This window comes from Notolepis coatsorum (genome assembly GCF_963971535.1).
Source record: "Notolepis coatsorum genome assembly, contig: SCAFFOLD_381, whole genome shotgun sequence".
Taxonomy (NCBI): Eukaryota; Metazoa; Chordata; class Actinopteri; order Aulopiformes; family Paralepididae; genus Notolepis; species Notolepis coatsorum.
The window spans coordinates 179,866-202,541 of NW_028169322.1; the positions used below are offsets into that span (position 1 = coordinate 179,866).

At 44.0% G+C, this 22,676-nt stretch overlaps 1 protein-coding gene across 1 annotated transcript in view; it reads right to left on the minus strand.

Annotated features, from left to right (window-relative positions):
- The window catches only part of pex14 (peroxisomal biogenesis factor 14), a gene marked incomplete at its 5' end in the record, with an annotated part of 68,676 nt that extends 46,274 nt beyond the window's left edge, over positions 1-22,402 (minus strand). Inside the window, 3 exons of the mRNA XM_084339574.1 lie at positions 11,329-11,414; positions 17,829-17,954; positions 22,375-22,402. Coding sequence (XP_084195700.1) covers positions 11,329-11,414; positions 17,829-17,954; positions 22,375-22,402 — 240 coding nt within the window. The remainder of the gene's footprint in view (positions 1-11,328; positions 11,415-17,828; positions 17,955-22,374) is intronic.
- Between the last annotated feature and the right edge of the window lie 274 nt (positions 22,403-22,676).

Sequence of the window (22,676 nt, forward strand, 5' to 3'; positions counted from 1 at the left end):
TAATGACTGGGGTGTTTTTTGTTATTATTTTCTGCCTCACGTGTAAATGTATTCACAGTGATTTTGTACCATGAGGATCTATTATGTCGACTATTTGATCATATGAGATGTTGTAATATATATAATGTCATGTTTGGTTCTGAGAATGTTTATCTACTGTGACCTATGATATGTGATAGTATGCATGCAAGCATGTTTCCTTTTTTTTCATGCTTTCCTCCCATCCCCCAATTTAGTTATTATGCCAATTCCCTCCTGGTCATTGCGCTGCCCTACAGCCAGTCTGGGGAGGGTGTAGAATACCACATGCCTCCTCCGATACATGTGGAGTCGCCAGCCGCTTCTTTTCACCTGACAGCTAGGAGTCACTGGGAGAACGCAACGTGCTGAACAGGCGCTCCGACCGACCAGTAGGAATCACTATTGCAATGACCAGGACTCATACCCCACCGGCTTCCCATCCGCCAACACTGACAATTGTGTTCGTAGGGATGACTGACCAAGCCGGAGGTACTGCAACCACTGATCTCTGCGGTGGTAGGTTCAGTGCTTAAACGTCTACACTACCCATACTTCAAGTGTTCAAGTATTCTTCTCATTGTGTATATAAGAAATGTAAACGACCCAAATGCATCAAAGTGGGGGACAGTGGCTCAGGAGGTAGAGCAGTCGTCTGGTAATCCGGAAGTTCCTGGTTCGATTCCCGCTCCTCCCGGGCAGTTTGTCGAAGTGTCCTTGAGCAAGACACCTAACCCCTAATTGCTCCAGATGAGCAGGTTGGCACCTTGCATGGTTGCCTCCGCCGTCGGTGTGTGAATGTGTGAGTGAATGGGTCAAATGTGAGGAACAAATTGTAAAGCGCTTTGGATAAAAGCGCTATATAAATGCAGCCATTTACCATTTATCAAAGTGTGACCCAATGGTACAGTAGGCTGCATAGCTTGTGGCGAGATACCGTAGGCCGTGGCTAAACACAACAACAAACAATATACCGTAGTAGAACATTGTAAAGGACGCCAACATGTCAACAGGTACAGACATGCTTATGCACTGGCGCGCGCGCACGCACACGCGCGCGCACACACACACACACACACACACACACACACACACACACACACACACACACACACACACACACACACACACACACACACACACACACACACACACACACACACACACACACACACACACACACACACACACACACACACACACACACGCACAAAGATACTTTGTCGTACAGGATAAGAGATCTCTGTCCTCCAATAAACAGAGAGTAATGGCTTCCACATGCCACTCACAGCCACTACGGGATTAAAGTCACAGAGGGACAAGGGGGGCCTCCCGGGCTCATGGTCAGGGGCTTGCCAAGCCCCATACAAATTATTTTTGGATGGTGGGACATCAAAAAGAGGGTCGTGTGCTGCGTTAGCACAAAAATAAATAAAAAAAGCCCTGACCAAGACGAGCAGGAGGGGGGGGGGGCTAGAGACGGAGAGGGGTTTCAGATGAGATCACGCTCTGACGTAAACCAGAGGGGGAGCAGGAGACTTCAGAGACGCTGGACTTCTAAAAAACCAGGCACCATAACTCAACGTCCATGTGCCCGCAAAGCCCGCTAATATAAAAATGTAATGTTAGGGTTCAGACTCCGCTGACAGGTCTAACTGAACGATGTAAAGTGAAATATTGATATCTAGAGAGCGGAGGCGGCGTTAAGACCGGAGACATGTTGAGAGGAAAACAGGAGCGTGGTAGAAAGATCCATACGACGCATAAATACAGAACACATTATGCCACGGAAAAACCCCATTTGATAGGATTCTGTCCCAGGACGCCCAGTCTGAGAAGAGGTTTGTTATTAGATATGATTTACTACATACCTGCATACCGTCTTGACTTTAGATTGGGTGATAACAGTGTGGAGAGTGAAAATAAGGATACAAATAAGCATGCTTATAAGCTTGCGCTAACTTACATTAAAATGTTGACATTTACATTTAGTCATTTAGCTGACAGTTTTATCCAAAGTGACTTACAAATTGTGAACAAGTCAGCAGGAGGGGTACAGTACATCTTGAATGCCTCACTTTGGGGGCATATATTGAGACATCTTATGCAAACTGACCAAATATAGCAGAAGATAATTCAAAAGTAAATGTATTCTCAAATAAAAAATAATTGCAAAGCTAGCTTTGGAAATCTAACCTTGGGTATTATCTGGTCCAGGTCTTGTGTCCAATTCTGGAAATAAAGGCTGTGATTGGCTATAGACCATACCACATGACCACACCAAGCTGAAACGGTCACAACACTGGAATAGATAGTAGTAGTGTCCATGACCCTTCTATCTTGTACAGTAAGTGTGTCCATGACCCTCCTATCTTTTACAGTAAGTGTCCATGACCCTCCTATCTTCTACAATAAGTGTGTCCATGACCCTCCTATCTGTTACAGTAAGTGTGTCCATGACCCTCCTATCTGTTACAGTAAGTGTGTCCATGACCCTCCTATCTTTTACAGTAAGTATGTCCATGACCCTCCTATCTTCTACAATAAGTGTGTCCATGACCCTCCTATCTTTTACAGTAAGTGTGTCCATGACCCTCCTATCTTTTACAGTAAGTATGTCCATGACCCTCCTATCTTCTACAATAAGTGTGTCCATGACCCTCCTATCGTTTACAGTAAGTGTCCATGACCCTCCTATCTTTTACAGTAAGTGTGTCCATGACCCTCCTATCTTTTACAATAAGTGTGTCCATGACCCTCCTATCTTTTACAGTAAGTGTGTCTATGACCCTCCTATATTTTACAGTAAGTGGGTCCATGACCCTCCTATCTTTTACAGTAAGTGTGTCCATGACCCTCCTATCTGTTACAGTAAGTGTGTCCATGACCCTCCTATATTTTACAGTAAGTGTGTCCATGACCCTCCTATCTTTTACAATAAGTATGTCCATGACCCTCCTATCTGTTACAGTAAGTATGTCCATGACCCTTCTATCTTGTACAGTAAGTGTGTCCATGACCCTCCTATCTTTTACAGTAAGTGTCCATGACCCTCCTATCTTTTACAGTAAGTGTGTCCATGACACTTCTATCTGTTACAGTAAGTGTGTCCATGACCCTCCTATCTTTTACAGTAAGTGTGTCCATGACACTCCTATCTGTTACAGTAAGTGTGTCCATGACCCTCCTATCTTTTACAGTAAGTGTGTCCATGACCCTCCTATCTTTTACAGTAAGTGTGTCCATGACCCTCCTATATTTTACAGTAAGTGTGTCCATGACCCTCCTATCTGTTACAGTAAGTGTGTCCATGACCCTCCTATCTTCTACAATAAGTGTGTCCATGACCCTCCTATCTGTTACAGTAAGTGTGTCCATGACCCTCCTATATTTTACAGTAAGTATGTCCATGACCCTCCTATATTTTACAGTAAGTGTGTCCATGACCCTCCTATCTTTTACAGTAAGTGTGTCCATGACCCTCCTATCTGTTACAGTAAGTGTGTCCATGACCCTCCTATCTGTTACAGTAAGTGTGTCCATGACCCTCCTATCTGTTACAGTAAGTGTGTCCATGACCCTCCTATATTTTACAGTAAGTGTGTCCATGACCCTCCTATCTGTTACAGTAAGTGTGTCCATGACCCTCCTATCTTCTACAATAAGTGTGTCCATGACCCTCCTATCTGTTACAGTAAGTGTGTCCATGACCCTCCTATCTTCTACAATAAGTGTGTCCATGACCCTCCTATCTGTTACAGTAAGTGTGTCCATGACCCTCCTATCTGTTACAGTAAGTGTGTCCATGACCCTCCTATCTTCTACAATAAGTGTGTCCATGACCCTCCTATCTGTTACAGTAAGTGTGTCCATGACCCTCCTATCTGTTACAGTAAGTGTGTCCATGACCCTCCTATCTGTTACAGTAAGTGGGTCCATGACCCTCCTATCTTTTACAATAAGTGTGTCCATGACCCTCCTATCTTTTACAGTAAGTGTGTCCATGACCCTCCTATCTTCTACAGTAAGTGTGTCCATGACCCTCCTATCTTCTACAATAAGTGTGTCCATGACCCTCCTATCTTTTACAGTAAGTGTGTCCATGACCCTCCTATCTTTTACAGTAAGTGTGTCCATGACCCTCCTATATTTTACAGTAAGTGTGTCCATGACCCTCCTATCTGTTACAGTAAGTGTGTCCATGACCCTCCTATCTTCTACAATAAGTGTGTCCATGACCCTCCTATCTGTTACAGTAAGTGTGTCCATGACCCTCCTATATTTTACAGTAAGTATGTCCATGACCCTCCTATATTTTACAGTAAGTGTGTCCATGACCCTCCTATCTTTTACAGTAAGTGTGTCCATGACCCTCCTATCTGTTACAGTAAGTGTGTCCCTGACCCTCCTATCTGTTACAGTAAGTGTGTCCATGACCCTCCTATCTGTTACAGTAAGTGTGTCCATGACCCTCCTATATTTTACAGTAAGTGTGTCCATGACCCTCCTATCTGTTACAGTAAGTGTGTCCATGACCCTCCTATCTGTTACAGTAAGTGTGTCCATGACCCTCCTATCTTCTACAATAAGTGTGTCCATGACCCTCCTATCTGTTACAGTAAGTGGGTCCATGACCCTCCTATCTTTTACAGTGTGTCCATGACCCTCCTATCTGTTACAGTAAGTGTGTCCATGACCCTCCTATCTGTTACAGTAAGTGTGTCCATGACCCTCCTATCTGTTACAGTAAGTATGTCCATGACCCTCCTATCTGTTACAGTAAGTGTGTCCATGACCCTCCTATCTGTTACAGTAAGTGTGTCCATGACCCTCCTATCTTCTACAATAAGTGTGTCCATGACCCTCCTATCTGTTACAGTAAGTGGGTCCATGACCCTCCTATCTTTTACAGTGTGTCCATGACCCTCCTATCTGTTACAGTAAGTGTGTCCATGACCCTCCTATCTGTTACAGTAAGTGTGTCCATGACCCTCCTATCTGTTACAGTAAGTGTGTCCATGACCCTCCTATATTTTACAGTAAGTGTGTCCATGACCCTCCTATCTGTTACAGTAAGTGTGTCCATGACCCTCCTATCTTCTACAATAAGTGTGTCCATGACCCTCCTATCTGTTACAGTAAGTGTGTCCATGACCCTCCTATCTGTTACAGTAAGTGTGTCCATGACCCTCCTATCTGTTACAGTAAGTGTGTCCATGACCCTCCTATCTTCTACAATAAGTATGTCCATGACCCTCCTATATTTTACAGTATGTCCATGACCCTCCTATATTTTACAGTAAGTATGTCCATGACCCTCCTATATTTTACAGTATGTCCATGACCCTCCTATATTTTACAGTAAGTGTGTCCATGACACTCCTATCTGTTACAGTAAGTGTGTCCATGACCCTCCTATCTGTTACAGTAAGTGTGTCCATGACCCTCCTATCTGTTACAGTAAGTGTGTCCATGACCCTCCTATCTTTTACAATAAGTGTGTCCATGACCCTCCTATCTTCTACAATAAGTGTGTCCATGACCCTCCTATCTGTTACAGTAAGTGTGTCCATGACCCTCCTATCTGTTACAGTAAGTATGTCCATGACCCTCCTATCTTCTACAATAAGTGTGTCCATGACCCTCCTATCTGTTACAGTAAGTGTGTCCATGACCCTCCTATCTGTTACAGTAAGTATGTCCATGACCCTCCTATCTGTTACAGTAAGTATGTCCATGACCCTCCTATATTTTACAGTAAGTATGTCCATGACCCTCCTATATTTTACAGTAAGTATGTCCATGACCCTCCTATCTTTTACAGTAAGTGTGTCCATGACCCTCCTATCTTTTACAGTAAGTGTGTCCATGACCCTCCTATCTGTTACAGTAAGTGTGTCCATGACCCTCCTATCTGTTACAGTAAGTGTGTCCATGACCCTCCTATCTGTTACAGTAAGTGTGTCCATGACCCTCCTATATTTTACAGTAAGTGTGTCCATGACCCTCCTATCTGTTACAGTAAGTGTGTCCATGACCCTCCTATCTGTTACAGTAAGTGTGTCCATGACCCTCCTATCTGTTACAGTAAGTGTGTCCATGACCAATGTTCCCCCTAAGGTGCGCCCGTGCGCGCACATGGCCAAATGCTCCCGCGCACATCTGAAATCTGTCGCGCAGAGAAACGTTTGTGAAAAAAAAAAAAAAAAAAAAGACGTTTGTTTGGACGCACGTAATTTACATGTTCTGGGTTGGCTAGCTCTTGGATACGATCCAACCTATTGCGTGGCACCACAGAGAGACGTTTTAGTATCGGCGTCTGTGATTTGCCTAAACGTTTGGCCCTTCCTGAATCTGCAGCAGCCGACGCGGAAGTGAAAGCGTTTTAGGGAAAATATACACGCGGACGGGCGAGACGCGACGACAGGAATAAGTTGCAAAAGAACAGATCTGACAGCCAGCAAGTGAAAGTGCTCATTGACAATGTACTACTCGGCGTACAAATGAACGCATCGATGCTGTCTGTTCAACAGATCCATGATCATGTGGTAAAATATGTGAGTATCCCAGAACACTGGCGGAGCAAGAACTATGCCTTTGAGTTTGTGATGTCAATCAGTGCAATTGTAAAGAATGAGACTATGTGCAATATTCGAAATGCCCCGTTTCATACTTTGATAGTAGATGAGAGCACAGACATCACAGTGTACAAAATGCTAGTTCTGTATATAAAATACAGGGAGGAAAATGATGTCAACTACAAAACTGAGTTTGGTGGCATGATGCATCATTCAGTTAATTAACGTCATGCACTGCTCCAGCTATTGTTGAGGCCATCACGCAGTTTTATTCCAAACATGAATTAGACATGCAGAGAATGGTGATGCTGACCTCTGATGGTGCCTCAGTAATGCACTTTAGGGAGTGCAATTAACACTCCCAAATAGTAAAAATGTTACTCTGAGCAGTGTTATTTGTCTAATCCCCTTAGTGTTAATTTAACTCTATTTTTGAGTTAAAGAAGGAACTGGCATAGTGTTAAATGTTTAACTATTTTACAAGTGGATTTTTATATTGGAGCTATATAAACCCTGAAAAAGAGTTGAAAGTAACTCTGGGAGTTAATTCAACACTGGTCTGTGTCACTGCTGCAGACAGTCATTCTAGTATGTAGTGGCCAGCATCCTCTTCTATGCTGGGGGGGCTACATCAACTCAAGGGACACCAACAAACTGAATAAGCTGAGCTCTGTGGTGGGAGTCGAGCTGGTCAGACTAGAGGTGATGGCAGAGAGGGGGATGAGAAGGAAGCTGGCTGCTATCCTGGAGAATCCCTCCCACCCCCTCTACGAGCTAGTCAAGAGGATAACCAGTAGGATAACATTGATGTGTGCAGTCACTGCAGTGAGTTTGGTGACACTACACTCTATAAGAGTGAAGATTAATGTTTTTTCCTATACAAAATCCCCAGATTTTGGAAAGAGGAGTAAACAAGTGACTCTTTTCTGATGTGCAGTGTTCTGATGTGCAGTGTGCACACAGACTAACAGAAAGGACTAAGTAAGAGCTAAGACCAGACCAGAGGAGAAGAGCTGCCTTTGGATTATTTTATTTATTATTTTTTGAAGAACAGAGGAGTAAACAAGTGACTATTTTCTGATGTGCAGTGTTCTGATGTGCAGGTGTTCTGATGTGCAGGTGTTCTGATGTGCAGTGTTCTGATGTGCAGTGTTCTGATGTGCAGGTGTTTTGATGTGCAGGTGTTCTGATGTGCAGGTGTTCTGATGTGCAGGTGTTCTGATGTGCAGTGTTCTGATGTGCAGGTGTTCTGATGTGCAGTGTTCTCATGTGCAGTGTTCTGATGTGCAGGTGTTCTGATGTGCAGGTGTTCTGATGTGCAGGTGTTCTGATGTGCAGGTGTTCTGATGTGCAGTGTTCTGATGTGCAGTGTTCTGATGTGCAGTGTTCTCATGTGCAGTGTTCTCATGTGCAGTGTTCTGATGTGCAGTGTTCTGATGTGCAGGTGTTCTTATTTGCAGTGTGCAGTGTGCACACAGACTAACAGAAAGGACTAAGTAAGAGCTAAGACCAGACCAGAGGAGTCTGGAAACAAGTGACTTTCTTTTAATGATGTGTATCTGAATAACAGAAAGGAGGAATGAAGCAGAGGGGAAGGTGAGAGGTTTAGAGGGAGAGAGGGAGGGAGAGAGAGAAGAGGGAGGGAGGACGTTGCTCTGTATCGTCAATGGTCAAATACATATTTTGTGTATTTCTGTGTATCAGCAAAATGTGTAGATTTTTACGTTGGATATTAAGGTAAATGATTTTTTACAAACCGCCGCTTATCAACCAACCGGTTAATCGGAAGGTGACGTATGTTGCTCAGTAGTTGCTGATGTCTGCTCAGGAGGTTTGAGTGTTTGCTCAGACCGAAAAAAAATTTTAGGGAACATTGTCCATGACCCTCCTATATTTTACAGTAAGTATGTCCATGACCCTCCTATATTTTACAGTATGTCCATGACCCTCCTATATTTTACAGTAAGTGTGTCCATGACACTCCTATCTGTTACAGTAAGTGTGTCCATGACCCTCCTATCTGTTACAGTAAGTGTGTCCATGACCCTCCTATCTGTTACAGTAAGTGTGTCCATGACCCTCCTATCTTTTACAGTAAGTGTGTCCATGACCCTCCTATCTGTTACAGTAAGTGTGTCCATGACCCTCCTATCTGTTACAGTAAGTGTGTCCATGACCCTCCTATCTGTTACAGTAAGTGTGTCCATGACCCTCCTATCTTTTACAATAAGTGTGTCCATGACCCTCCTATCTTCTACAATAAGTGTGTCCATGACCCTCCTATCTGTTACAGTAAGTGTGTCCATGACCCTCCTATCTGTTACAGTAAGTGTGTCCATGACCCTCCTATCTGTTACAGTAAGTGTGTCCATGACCCTCCTATCTTTTACAGTAAGTGTGTCCATGACCCTCCTATCTTTTACAGTAAGTATGTCCATGACCCTCCTATCTTCTACAATAAGTGTGTCCATGACCCTCCTATCTTCTACAATAAGTGTGTCCATGACCCTCCTATCTGTTACAGTAAGTATGTCCATGACCCTCCTATCTGTTACAGTAAGTGTGTCCATGACCCTCCTATCTTTTACAATAAGTATGTCCATGACCCTCCTATATTTTACAGTAAGTATGTCCATGACCCTCCTATATTTTACAGTAAGTATGTCCATGACCCTCCTATCTTTTACAGTAAGTGTGTCCATGACCCTCCTATATTTTACAGTAAGTATGTCCATGACCCTCCTATATTTTACAGTAAGTATGTCCATGACCCTCCTATATTTTACAGTAAGTATGTCCATGACCCTCCTATCTTTTACAGTAAGTGTGTCCATGACCCTCCTATATTTTACAGTAAGTATGTCCATGACCCTCCTATCTTTTACAATAAGTGTGTCCATGACCCTCCTATATTTTACAGTAAGTGTGTCCATGACCCTCCTATCTTCTACAATAAGTGTGTCCATGACCCTCCTATATTTTACAGTAAGTGTGTCCATGACCCTTCTATATTTTACAGTAAGTGTGTCCATGACCCTCCTATATTTTACAGTAAGTGTGTCCATGACCCTCCTATCTTCTACAATAAGTGTGTCCATGACCCTCCTATATTTTACAGTAAGTGTGTCCATGACCCTTCTATATTTTACAGTAAGTGTGTCCATGACCCTCCTATCTGTTACAGTAAGTGTGTCCATGACCCTCCTATCTGTTACAGTAAGTGTGTCCATGACCCTCCTATCTTCTACAATAAGTGTGTCCATGACCCTCCTATATTTTACAGTAAGTGTGTCCATGACCCTTCTATATTTTACAGTAAGTGTGTCCATGACCCTCCTATCTTTTACAGTAAGTGTGTCCATGACCCTCCTATATGTTACAGTAAGTGTGTCCATGACCCTCCTATCTGTTACAGTAAGTGTGTCCATGACCCTCCTATCTTTTACAGTAAGTGTGTCCATGGCCCTCCTATCTTTTACAGTATGTCCATGACCCTCATATCTTCTACAGTAAGTGTGTCCATGACCCTCCTATCTTTTACAGTAAGTGTGTCCATGACCCTCCTATCTGTTACAGTAAGTGTGTCCATGACCCTCCTATCTTTTACAGTAAGTGTGTCCATGTCCAATGTTGGTTCACTTTGTTTCAAGAGTATGTTTTTTCTTTTTTTTTTTTTCTAAATTGAATGTTTTTTTTTTTTTTTTTATTGCAAAACAAAATTGTTAAAAGTCAGTACTCAACACACAATGCATAATGAAACTAACAATTAAGGTGGCTAAAATGACATGCAAGTACAGTAACAGAAAACAAAAAAAAGTATATAATAATATTTTACCGTATACAGTGTATATCCAACGAAATTACCAATTGTACCAATGTCTTATACAGGATATACTCCTAATACCTATTATCTAAAACCCTACACACATATGCTCCAGCTCGAACCCCCCCCTCCCGGACCCCTCTTTGGATAGTACCTCCATTATCCCTCACTCCTAACCAGACACCACCATTATAAGCTAGCTTTTATTCTCTCCACCACTTCTAACCACATTGACCTCGACTTTGGGAACCACTGTGCTAGATCGTATGTCCATTTGGGCCACGACATAACCCCCCATAGCATAATGAATCGGGCGTCCCGAAAGCGATTCAATGCGATCGGGTAGACCCCGCGGTCCAGGCTACTCGAAAACTCCGCCCGGATGAATTTCAATGATACACATACAGTCACAAAGGGAGTGCAACATCGGCCGCATACCACAAGGTGGCGGTATTGTACTTTTGCGATCTCAGAGTCATTCCATATGGTTACACAGCCTTCCTGGATGATTTATTAATGGAAATAGCGAATAAAAGAAATAATGATCAAATAACATATATATACGTGGTTGGCGTTATTCGATTGGCGGACAAACACGTATGCGTGGACGACGCTGAATGAGTTAAGCCGATACCAGGCAGAGATTTATTTCACTTCATAAATAGATCAATACAGTCCGTATTAATTAATGTTGCGTTTCTTTTTCAAATGTAGCCAAGAGTAAAGACCCTAACCCTATCAAAACAGCAGTCAAAGTGTATATTTTCAGCACTACGTTTGTTTACCAATGATTTTAAGTGTTATTAGCGAAATAAAAATCTCTGCGTATTGCATCGGAAACCGGATGATTTAGACACGAGGAAATTATGCCGTCATGACATCGTTGTAACATGCTCACATATCACCTACCTTGTATAAATGATGGAAGCCAAAGGCCATGCTGACCATGATGATGGTGAGAGCACCGTAGTCTCTCCATCTGTAGCCAGGTGGACCTGGAAAAAAAAATAAGAAAGTGATGATGGTATTATATTGATAACAGTTCACAAGATATGAAAGGAGTGGTCCTTAAGTGTAGGGGTGGGGCTTAAGAATGGGGGCGTGGTTAACCTAGACCAATGAAAAGTAGTAGTCAGTACTGAGTGGATGTTTGTGCCAAAGTTCCCTCAAGGCATGAAGAAATTCCCTCGAGACATTCCTGAAATATCATGTTCACAAGAGAATGGGACGGACGTGAGGTCGCAGTGATCTTGACCTTTGACCCCAAAATATTGGTCCAACTGGATGTTTATGCCAAAACCTTTTTTAATTCCACCAAGGCATTCCTGAGCTATCGCATTCATGAAAATGGGACGTACATACAGACAGACAAGCACGCCTCATGGAGGGATAATGACCTTGTTGCATCCAACGTTGATCAAAGACCAATAATCAAACTGTGAATAATGTTTATCTTTTCAGTTCCAACATCCTTTGTAGAAAATACTGTCGTTATCATTTGCATCAAGTTGCAATGACACTGTTCTGCAGAAGACACAGTTGCATTGTTTTATTAATTAATGTAACATCCACACACTATGGGCTAGATCCACAAAGAATGGATTGCACGGAGCAAGTTGCATCCTTACTTACAATTCATTATGAATTGAAAATGGGGGACCCTGATGTAAACAAGACGAAAGTCTTTCTCTGGTCTGCATCCCCTTAACACTTTGAGTGCCACTCACGAGATTTCTCTGGTTTTTTTATAGGTGGTTGCTAGCCACTCACGAGATTTCTCTGATTTTTTTGTTTTTTTTTGTGATCTGAAAAATTATTGCATCACCCGAGCCTACCCGAGTATAGCCGAGCGGCGCCGGCGATCACTGTGGAAAAAAGCGCCCCCTGTCGTCTCCCAGATGACATAAGTGATTTCGGAATGGACTCAATGAAAATGAATGGGGAAAAAAATCCGGTACTCCACATTTTCCAGTTCACTGATCCAGCCGGGGTTACCACAGTTCATTCTGGAACCTCAGATCCCCGCTGATCATGGAGATCTACAGTATCGCGTTGGATCCATACACGTATCGATTTTTTCGAATGGTGATCAGGAATTGGAATATACCAGTTGGATACCATCTGATGTCAGGTAAGGACTCTATGTTATCAGTGTTAGGATAATCAGAGTAAGTTTGATGAAGTTATAAGCTGTTTTGTGAAATGTCTTCTTTCGGTTTCACTGTAAAACTCTGTGAGGAAATCAACGGAGCGATTATCCGTGCGTGGCCGTAATGTGCTTGCGTGCACGTATAATATTGATCATCTAGCGTTTATTTGAAAACGATTCATAAAAAGGCCGACGAATATCAACGTTGTGGAATATTCCACTAAAAGACGATTTTCATAGAATGCTCCAGAATGAGCTGTTTTTTATATCAAAACAGGGGCTTTTCTAACTGCTCTGAAACGGAAACGACGCGATAAAAAAACAATCTGCCTTGACAGCACTGACTGGAAAATAGTCTTTGATAATGCGATGGGCAGATTAGACACATAGCCATAATTTAAAACATAGATTAGGCGATATTAACGTTAACATTGGCGCCGATGGTGGCATTCAGCCGGTAAAACGGAAAACCAGGCGTGGCGCTCAAAGTGTTAACAATTGTGTGTATTGAGCCGTACTGTATTGTACCCATTCTGCAATCTGTTAATACAATTTTCATTCAATCAATCACCGTGCAGATTGATTGATTGAATTAACGTTTTATTAACAGATTGCAGAATGGGTACAATACAGTACGGCTCAATACACACAATTTTTAAGGGGATGCAGACCAGAGAAAGACTTTCGTCTTATTTACATCAGGGTCCCCCATTTTCAATTCATAATGAATTGTAAGTAAGGGTGCAACTTGCTCCGTGCAATCCATTCTTTGTGGATCTAGCTGTAAGTGTACAGAGTGGGAGTTATTTATAGAAAGGTTACTTCATAGAAAACAGTTACTTCATAGAAAACAGTTACTTCATAGAAAACAGTTACTTCATAGAAAACAGTTATTTCATAGAAAACAATTGCTTCAGTTACTTCATAGAAAACAACTTACTTTATAGAAAACAGTTACTGTACTTCAGTTACTTCATAGAAAACTTACTTCATAGAAAACAGTTACTTCACAGTTACTTCATAGAAAACAGTTACTTCACAGTTACTTCATAGAAAACAGTTACTTCATAGAAAACAGTTACTTCACAGTTACTTCATAGAGCACCTTTTCTTTTCATTTACTCAGATGAAATCTTCACATGAGATCACAAAGTCTCAAACGACACACATACTTCAGGAAGTCCAATAAACAATGAACCCTCCCCAAAAAAAAGCAAGATTGGAGAGCGTGAGTAAACAAGCAGGCGCAACACAGCTTTTCTAGAAAGAGAAGCTTTCGTCTTCAGTTGATTCGGGAGTGGTCGTAGAATGTAGGTTTTTAGAAAGCCCTCAACAACCAGAAAGGTGAGTGTGGGATATAGGAGTGGAGCGTGTTGCAGAGTGACACGACGGTGTGGGAAAAAAAAAGTGTCATTGTGCTAGCTGTCGCCTGGGTGGGCCAACTGTCTGTCAAGACGGAATTCCCCCGTATAAACAGACACATTCAGCTGAAAATGTCACTAAACGGCAAACAAGCCTGTGAGAAAAACGGGGGTTTCTCCTTTCTCTTACTTTCTACGGTAGGGGGGGGGGGGGGGGGGGGGGGGGAGATAAAATTAATTGGAAACCATTTTTAGACTAAGCCACATAAATATCAGTATACGTACCATTGGTATTCTATTACGTATCTGATTTCAGCTAGCAGCTTTATTACATGTTTACTGGCTTAAATCAAGGATAGCAGATTGATCTCATACCCTGCCACTGGTGTGAATCCACATGCAAATCACACGATGAGAGACCCGTGGTTATGGCATACTGTACAGTACAATTCTCAAGGTGAAAGCGATACCATTCTCCTCATTCAAGGGCATGGATCAACACCGGGAGGGGACGGGGGCGGTGGGGATGGGGGGGGCGGGTGGCGGACGAACCTGCAACCTTTCCCATCGAAGAATTTTAAATCTCTCTCCATTGTCCATATGGTAACCACATAAATTTGGGTCTTCATCAATGTTATGGCTGCGATGGAGTGTCACCCTATCCCAGCATGCCGTGCTTCCGAGAGGCCCCCGGCAGTCCTTGGGGTAGACGCTTGACCCTGAACGAGGCTCTTTGCATCACCAGGGGTCTTCACACGCTCCCCGCCTCCCCCTTTCAGGACCTTCCCTTCGTCTCTCTCTCTCTCTCTGTATGTCTTTCCTTCCTTCCTCTGCCATCTCTTTTCTTCTTCCTTTTTTTTTTATTTGGTCACTTAAGCCGTGGAAGCTGTGGTCTCCATCCGCCCGTTTTTCCAATCTCCTCTCAAATTTATTGGGTTCAGTGGAGGCCTCCCTGTCCTTCCGCCACGTGGAAATAGAGATCAGAGTATCCATTACTCCGACAGAGATGGATGCGGGTCCCTGCACGCCGTCCCCATAACAAGGACATCAAAAAGGGAGGTAGGCGCCCCCTCTTTTTCGGTGTGACCCCCCGTACAAGACTCCCTGCGCTCTCACCTCATTATGCAGCTTCCCTTATAGCCTTTTTGATATAAAACCCCCCACTATGGACGGAGAGACAGAGAGAGAGGCTGTGAGCCCCCCCCCCCCCCTAACTACATGGCCATCCCATCAACATCGCTTTCATTACAAAACATGAGATGCCGGGGGGAGTCAAGGACAGTGTGGTAATAAATGAGGGTGGAATACATCTGGAATCATTGTCATACGGGTTAAGCATTATGCGGACTTCATTCTGCATTGGTAAGTCAGCGGCCGGCACTCGTAACCCGGCGAGGTAATAAAGATACAGGTGGCGGCGGCGAGGGTCTCTCCGGGGTGAAGCCCTCTTCCTGAAGCGACGGCAGGTTGAGATTTTCACCAGGGCGGTGTAGTCAGTGACATTGTCCTTATTCCCTCACGTTTTGGGTGGGATGTGGGTGAAAATAATCCAGGCAGACCACAAAGACTTAGGTTTACCAATTTTATAAATATTAAACAAAAATGTTACAAGGCTGCATGCCAGCCTCTGATCCATTCCAAGCCAAGACAGAGCGGCATGCATTCCCCCAACACAGAGCAGCAGAGGGCAAGACGTGCCGCTCTGTTCTGAGCGAGCTGAAGTTTCTCCAGATCTCGCTTTGAAGCACTCGACCAAATTGTTGGGCAGTAGTCCAAGTGGGATAGGACTAAAGCTTATAACATTAGTTTAACTGTCTTCTCACTCAATAGATGAGCACACCTTCTGATCATTGAAATACTCCTACTCATTTTAGCCACTATGTTATTAATGTGCCTTGACCAAGCAAGCTTTTCATCAATAATCACACCCAACAACTTGGCCTCTCTAACCTGCTCAATAGCAGCCCCATTCAACACAATATTTAGTTCCTGATCCGTTCTTAATTTATTTCTAGAGGCCAGCATGATAGCCTTTGTTTTTGAAACATTTAACTTTAACTTGTTTTCAGTAACCCAATTAGAAACCAGCATTAACTCTTCTTGGAGCAACGTATTAACCAAGTTATCTTTCTCTGCAGAGACATACATTGGCGTGTCATCCGCATAAATTTCCATGCATGCATTATTCAATACATAAGGTAAATCATTTACAAAAATGTAATAGAGCAAAGGACCATGGCAACTTCCTTGGGGGACGCCACATTGAAGGGTTTCCATATCTGAAAGTGTCCCATTAAACAGGACCCTTTGTTGTCTGTTAACCAAGTAACTATTCATACATATATATATATTTTTAATATGTTTTTGTAGATTTTTATTGGTTTGTACTACCGGGCAGTCCGGTAGAGAGAGATGGAGAGGAGGAAATCGGAGACAGAGCAGGGGAAGACATTCGGTAAAGGACGCGCCGTCCGGGAATCGAACCCGGGTCGGCCATTTCGCGACGCAGCACGTTACATGGTGTGCTACTAGAGCGCCCACTATTCATTAATTTAATAGAACATTCATTGAAATTATATGCTAATAGCTTCCCGAGTAGGAGCTTTTTTTAACCTTCTCTTTCTCCTATTTTTCTCTGATTTTCTCCCCGTCCCAATTAGTCGTTGTGCCAATTCCCCCCCTCCCCTACCTGGTTGTTGTACGCATGTTCTCCCACGAGTCGGTACAAGGGTGTCCTGATGTCGAACGCACGGTTCCTCCGAGACGTGCGCCGTCAAGCCAGTGACGCTCTTTCCACTTGGCAGCGAGGACTCTCATTGGTGAAGTGTAACGCGTGGGAGGGCATGCTATCTCCACCAAGTCCTGCCCCGCTTAGCAAGCGCCGAGACCTGACCTGTAGGCGTCGCTGTCCACAACGCCAGCTTTCCCACCCCCTAATACTGCCAATTGTATTAGTATGAACGGCCAGCCAAGCTGGTAGCAACGCCAAGAGCTGGGCTCGAACCCAGCGTCTCCTGCGTTGGTGTTGGTGACGAGCGCAATCTCCGCTACGCCACCTGACCGCCCTCATCATCTGATTTCGAATTGTGCTTACCTTATCAATGAAAAAACTAGACTAAATAATTTTTTTTTTATTCTGCTTAAAAAAAATCTCATTCATTCCATTAAAACGTAGAATAAACATTTACAGACTTATTTTTTTTAAATGGTCCATTTGCATGTTCTTGGTATCTGATTCTAGGGAGATCTATGGATCTCAGGGAATGTATTCCCAGTGTCAGAAATACTGTGTCTGTTACTAGGCTTGAGTAAATTGTAATGAACCAAATGAGAATATCAATTAAATTATTTTCTTTTTCTTTTTTTTTTTACTTGGAATAACACCATGCTAAAATTGACCTGAAAAATCTAAGCAAATGAATAAAGGGAAGATGATTAAACAGAAGGTTTTGTAGATACAGTACTGAATTCTGCCATCTGGACACATGCAATTTGAAATATGATTATAGAATATAAAATATCAGGCCTAAAATGGTTATGCGATTAAAATGCGATTAATTACATTAATTAATTACAAATCCTGTAATTAATTAGATAAAAAAATGTAATCGCCTGACAGCACTAGAAAAAACTATTAGAATTGTTTGCTATGTCAGCTGGTTTTGTGATAAATGTACCCTCTACTTCTATGAATGAAGGCATCTTGCTCATTTTATCTCTACCTACAGCTTCATTGATCACTCCAGAGTTTCTTACTGTCGTTTTTGCATTCCTCAAATCTTACTGTTTTTTCTTCTGTCTGTTCATTTGAGTTATTGTGTTCCTAAAAACGCGATACGCTTGCCAGTCAACAGGGCAACTAGATGCAACCTAGTGTGTGTGTGTGTGTGCATACTCACGGTGTGGTACAGGGGTCAGCAGGGGGCCATGGAGTGGATGCTGGGGTCCCACAGGGCTGAGAGCCAGGACCTCCTCTGTGCTGCCGGAGCGCTGGATGGCCAACTCTACCTCCTCGTCGCTCAGCCCTGGGGATAAGACACACACCTTTAGCACAGAGAGGTGTCGTGAAGAACTAGTATTTCATGGTGGACAGCTATGGGAGGGGGGGCTAAATAAATTAAGGCATGCCTATCAGAGCATCTCAATAATTTCCTTAGAACCTTCAAAGTACAATCTAGGAGAAACGGCAGACAAGGATGACACATAATTCTCCAAATGACATAGATTCACTCATTCCATTGATAAATCCAGTTGTGTGTGTGTGTGTGTGTGTGTGTGTGTGTGTGTGTGTGTGTGTGTGTGTGTGTGTGTGTGTGTGTGTGTATTACATCTACAGTACAGACAGTACTTCAGAAGGCACAGGCAATGAAAGATGAGACTCCGCTACGCCTATTAACTGTCACCAAAGGCAAAAGAAAATAAGAGTCTGTCCACTCCTCCATTTATATTTCCCAGGTGGAGATTTTCATACACCCCAGACGGAGAAAATGCATTATTTTAATTCCTTCATTGTGATGTAAATGTATTACATAATTTTGCAAACGCCAATATAATTTAATCTTCAGATCTTTTTAATGATTTTAGTGATGATTAAATTGCAAAAGGGCTCCCTGATGGAGAATCAGCGGGGAGGGGGAAAAAATCTAATATGAACGAACTCCTTTTGTGGGGGAGAAAGGATTTTATTTCAGTCGCCATATGCCGCCATTGGTGCGGGTCTCATCTTTAATGAGCATTGTGATCTAAGCGAAGAAGAAGAATTACTATAAACTCTCAATAAGCTTTCTACAGAAATACCCCCCCCCCCACCCCACCAATATATACCAAAAAACTGTATTATTAATTTGGTCCTAAACAAAGAAGAGGAAGATGCTGTATTACTGTCTTTTACTATCATGCACTTTGCTACTAAATAATCGTCCTTGCCTATATTACTACCTACTAGGGGTGTAACGGTACCGAACCGTGGATTTTGTGTACCGTTACACCCCTACTACCTACTATATATGTCTCTACTACTATGCACTCAAGACCGTAGCATCCAAGTGCAACACTGTTTGACAAACATTGTTACTTAGCTGAAAGAGTTGTACCCTTCCCGCTGACATGTTGTTAGTTGCTTTGGATAAAAGCGTCAGCTAAATGAGTACTGTACTGTACTGTAATGGTATTGACATATTCAGGCCCTCTCCAAAAGCACCAAAAAACTAAAGACGGTATTATTAATTTGTACCAAAACAACAAGGAGAAATATGATGTATTACAGACAAATGCAGGCCTTCTCCAAAAGCACTGGGGTCCTTAGTTTCAATCAAACGGATTGGTCTGAAGGTCCGTTATTGACGAGCGCAGCACAGCGTCTACTGCCCGGGCGAAACCACAAAGCAGTCTACATTTCAAGGCAGTAGATTAAGAGGCTCTCTGGCGCTGGTGTTTTAACATCACTTTTCTCAACCCATTTTCCTGAGTGTGTTTTTCCTGGGTTTCCCATCGTCCTCCTGACAGAAAAGCCCCTTTGCTGAGAGGGCCTTTTACTTGTCTGGGTCCCCCGGGGGGCCGCAGCATCCTATACCCTGTACATCCTCCATACTCGCTTCCTGTGCTGCACGGGAGAGACGGAGCCGGCAAGCAAGGGTTTAAACCCAGATGCTTTTTATTTCTTTATTTTTTTTTACGTACGATGCAACGCCAGCCGATATCCTGCGAGTACCTGTTGAGTGAATGTTCTCAACACCCGCGTGGAGCTTAACGCCCCATGTGGAGTGTTAATAATAATGTAATATCAACACCTGAAGATACACGTTTCCATGTCAGGGAAAAACGTGAACGAGACGTCAGAAACAAAGAACTATTAATAGAATTACACGTATCATACGGAGAGCCGCTTGAGAGAGCGTCGGGTGAGAGATCTCGCTTATCCAGTGAACGCGAGTGTGAACAGCAGCAGGCCCGACCTCGTTCAAAACCCACTCTGACCTGAGCCCCATCTATTCCGTCAAATAGGAGGATGAGCAGCAGGAGGAGCAGGGGGAGGAGGAGGAGCAGCAGGAGGAGGAGCAGGGGGAGGAGGAGGAGCAGCAGGAGGAGGAGCAGGAGGAGCAGCAGGGAGGAGCAGCAGGAGGAGGAGCAGGAGGAGGAGCAGCAGGAGGAGCCAGGGGGAGGAGGAGGAGCAGGGAGGAGGAGCAGGAGGAGGAGGAGCAGCAGGAGGAGCAGGGGAGGAGCAGCAGGAGGAGCAGGGGGAGGAGGAGGAGCAGCAGGAGGAGGAGCAGGAGGAAGCAGCAGGAGGAGGGAGCAGGAGGAGGAGCAGCAGAGGAGCAGGGGGAGGAGGAGCAGGAGGAGGAGCAGCAGGAGGAGCAGCAGGAGGAGCAGCAGGAGGAGGAGCAGGAGGAGGAGCAGCAGGAGGAGCAGGAGGAGCAGCAGGAGGAGGAGCAGGAGGAGGAGCAGCAGGAGGAGCAGCAGGAGGAGCAGCAGGAGGAGGAGCAGGAGGAGGAGCAGCAGGAGGAGAGCAGGAGGAGCAGCAGGAGGAGGAGCAGGAGGAGCAGCAGGAGGAGGAGCAGGAGGAGGAGGAGGAGGAGCAGCAGAAGGAGCAGGAGGAGGAGGAGGAGGTCCAGCCTGTCACCTATTTAAATGCGCCAAGGACTTCAAATGGCCATGAAAATTGTTGAATAATTGAAGGCAAATATTGGCCAGGCTGTCGTCGTCTGCGCGGGTCCTCCTGAGTGCCAGGAAGTGGGGAGAGCCATGTCCTGAGTTGGTGCAGTCAGGCTGCACTGTCCAATAAGCAATAATGTGTCCCTGGACTCGTCGACTCTTCTGACCACAGCAGACTACGCGGTGGCAGACTATTGAGTGAGATGATCTCCGTTTCACCAAATGGAGAAAAAAAATACATGTTTCAGAATTTCCGCGCTCTAGAAGGCGGGGGGGGGGGGGGGGGGGGGGGGGGGCTGTTTTGCCTTTTTCACCTTGAAATATTTTTTCTTACATTTTTTACTAAAGCTTAATGCATGCACATCTCATAATGGATATCCACTTCTTTAATGTTTGTTGTTTCATCGTGGGCAGAATGAAAGAGCTTATTTTTTTTCTCCTCGCTATTCTGGCCGGCATAAAAAAAAGTATTTCTTGCGGAAATACAGCTCACTCAGCTGTTTTTGTGGGGCTCTGATCATTTTATTGTGTGTGTGTGTGTGTGTGTGTGTGTGTGTGTGTGTGTGTGTGTGTGTGTGTGTGTGTGTGTGTGTGTGTGTGTGTGTGTGTGTGTGTGTGTGTGTGTGCGGGGGGGGGGGGGGGGGGGGGGGGCCACAACAAAATGAAAGACCCCTCAGATCCGTTTATGAAAGACAAGACAACAAGGTGAAAGTGAATTTTACATATAAAAGGAGAAGAACAACAAAAGGGGGGAACGGGGAAATTTATTACAGGCTCAGAAAAAAAACCTGTGGAATGACCCCTGGACCCCCATTTCCGATCGACCCGCGCGTGGGGGGGAGATGAAGAATTTTTTTTGGAGACATAAATTACACCTAATGACGACACCGTAAAAAAAAGCACAATAATGGAAAGCTATTCTGTATTTCATTATACTGTATTATTTGGCGCACCTGATACACGCCGGGCTGTTTATGAGTCACCGTATTAGCAGATGCTCAGCCGAGGCATTTGCTGTGACCTTGCCATTCTCATTGGGGCATGAAATTACGGTGCTGGCACCTCGATATTACAGCTATAAATACTGTAAACTGCATATCTGGGCTACGTTTTCTATTGTCTTTCAACATAACCTGATCGGTATTTATTTAAAGGAAAACCCATTGCTCGTCGCGTTATTTACGGCTCTATTTTCACAGGCCCTTATCTCGTGGGGCGCTTTTTTTTCTAAGGGCAAAGCGGCAGCAAGGCCCCTTCATAAAAAGCATTTCTTCTGATTCTGGCAATTCTGGACTTTATGGGTTCAGGCCCGGGCTGGACAGCCAATTATAAAAAGCGCTTACTAAAATATTTTGGGCGGGTAAAAGGTGAACGCCTTCTCCCACTGTCCTCCCAAGGTCTGAATTATTCTTAAGTTGCCCTTGAGTGGAAATTACTTACATACATTTTGAATAGCAAATGTAAAGAAATACGTGTCAGACGGGGTCATAAATAGATGGAGGTCAATGGGTTATTGAGAGCCAGAGTGCAACTTCAACGTGTTTCTCAAGGGGAGGGAGGAGGGGGGAGTGGGTCCCTACATGTCATTTGGTGTCCTGAGCCGTGGTAGTACATCTGCTTGGAAATGCCATGCCCTAAATAATGACCATTCTCATAGCGTATTCATTTATGTATTAAAAAGGGGGACTCTGCTCTGCATTTCCCTGCTTTATCGCCTTGTACTGATGACAAAGTAGGCAAGGCCTGGGCTAGGGGGCGCCGTGGAGTAATTTATAACCACATCAATCCCTTTACCTTCTTCACAGGCCTTGGTCATTGTCATCTTTGTCCGACGAGGTGAGTCGCATAACCCCCCCCCCCCTCCACTTGCAAACAACATCCTATTAATATATTGGCGTGATGAACCTTAGCCTTCCTCTTGCCTTCACACCTAGCATGGTAATAGAGCGACGGTCTACCTGTGTTCTCCGTGACCCCTGGCCACTGGCCTCTGCTCAGGGTGAAACAGATTAGCATCACTTATTCAACCCAATAACAACCCGGGACATTCTGATGGGTCGAAAAAAAAATATATAATAATAATTCAAAGCATCATT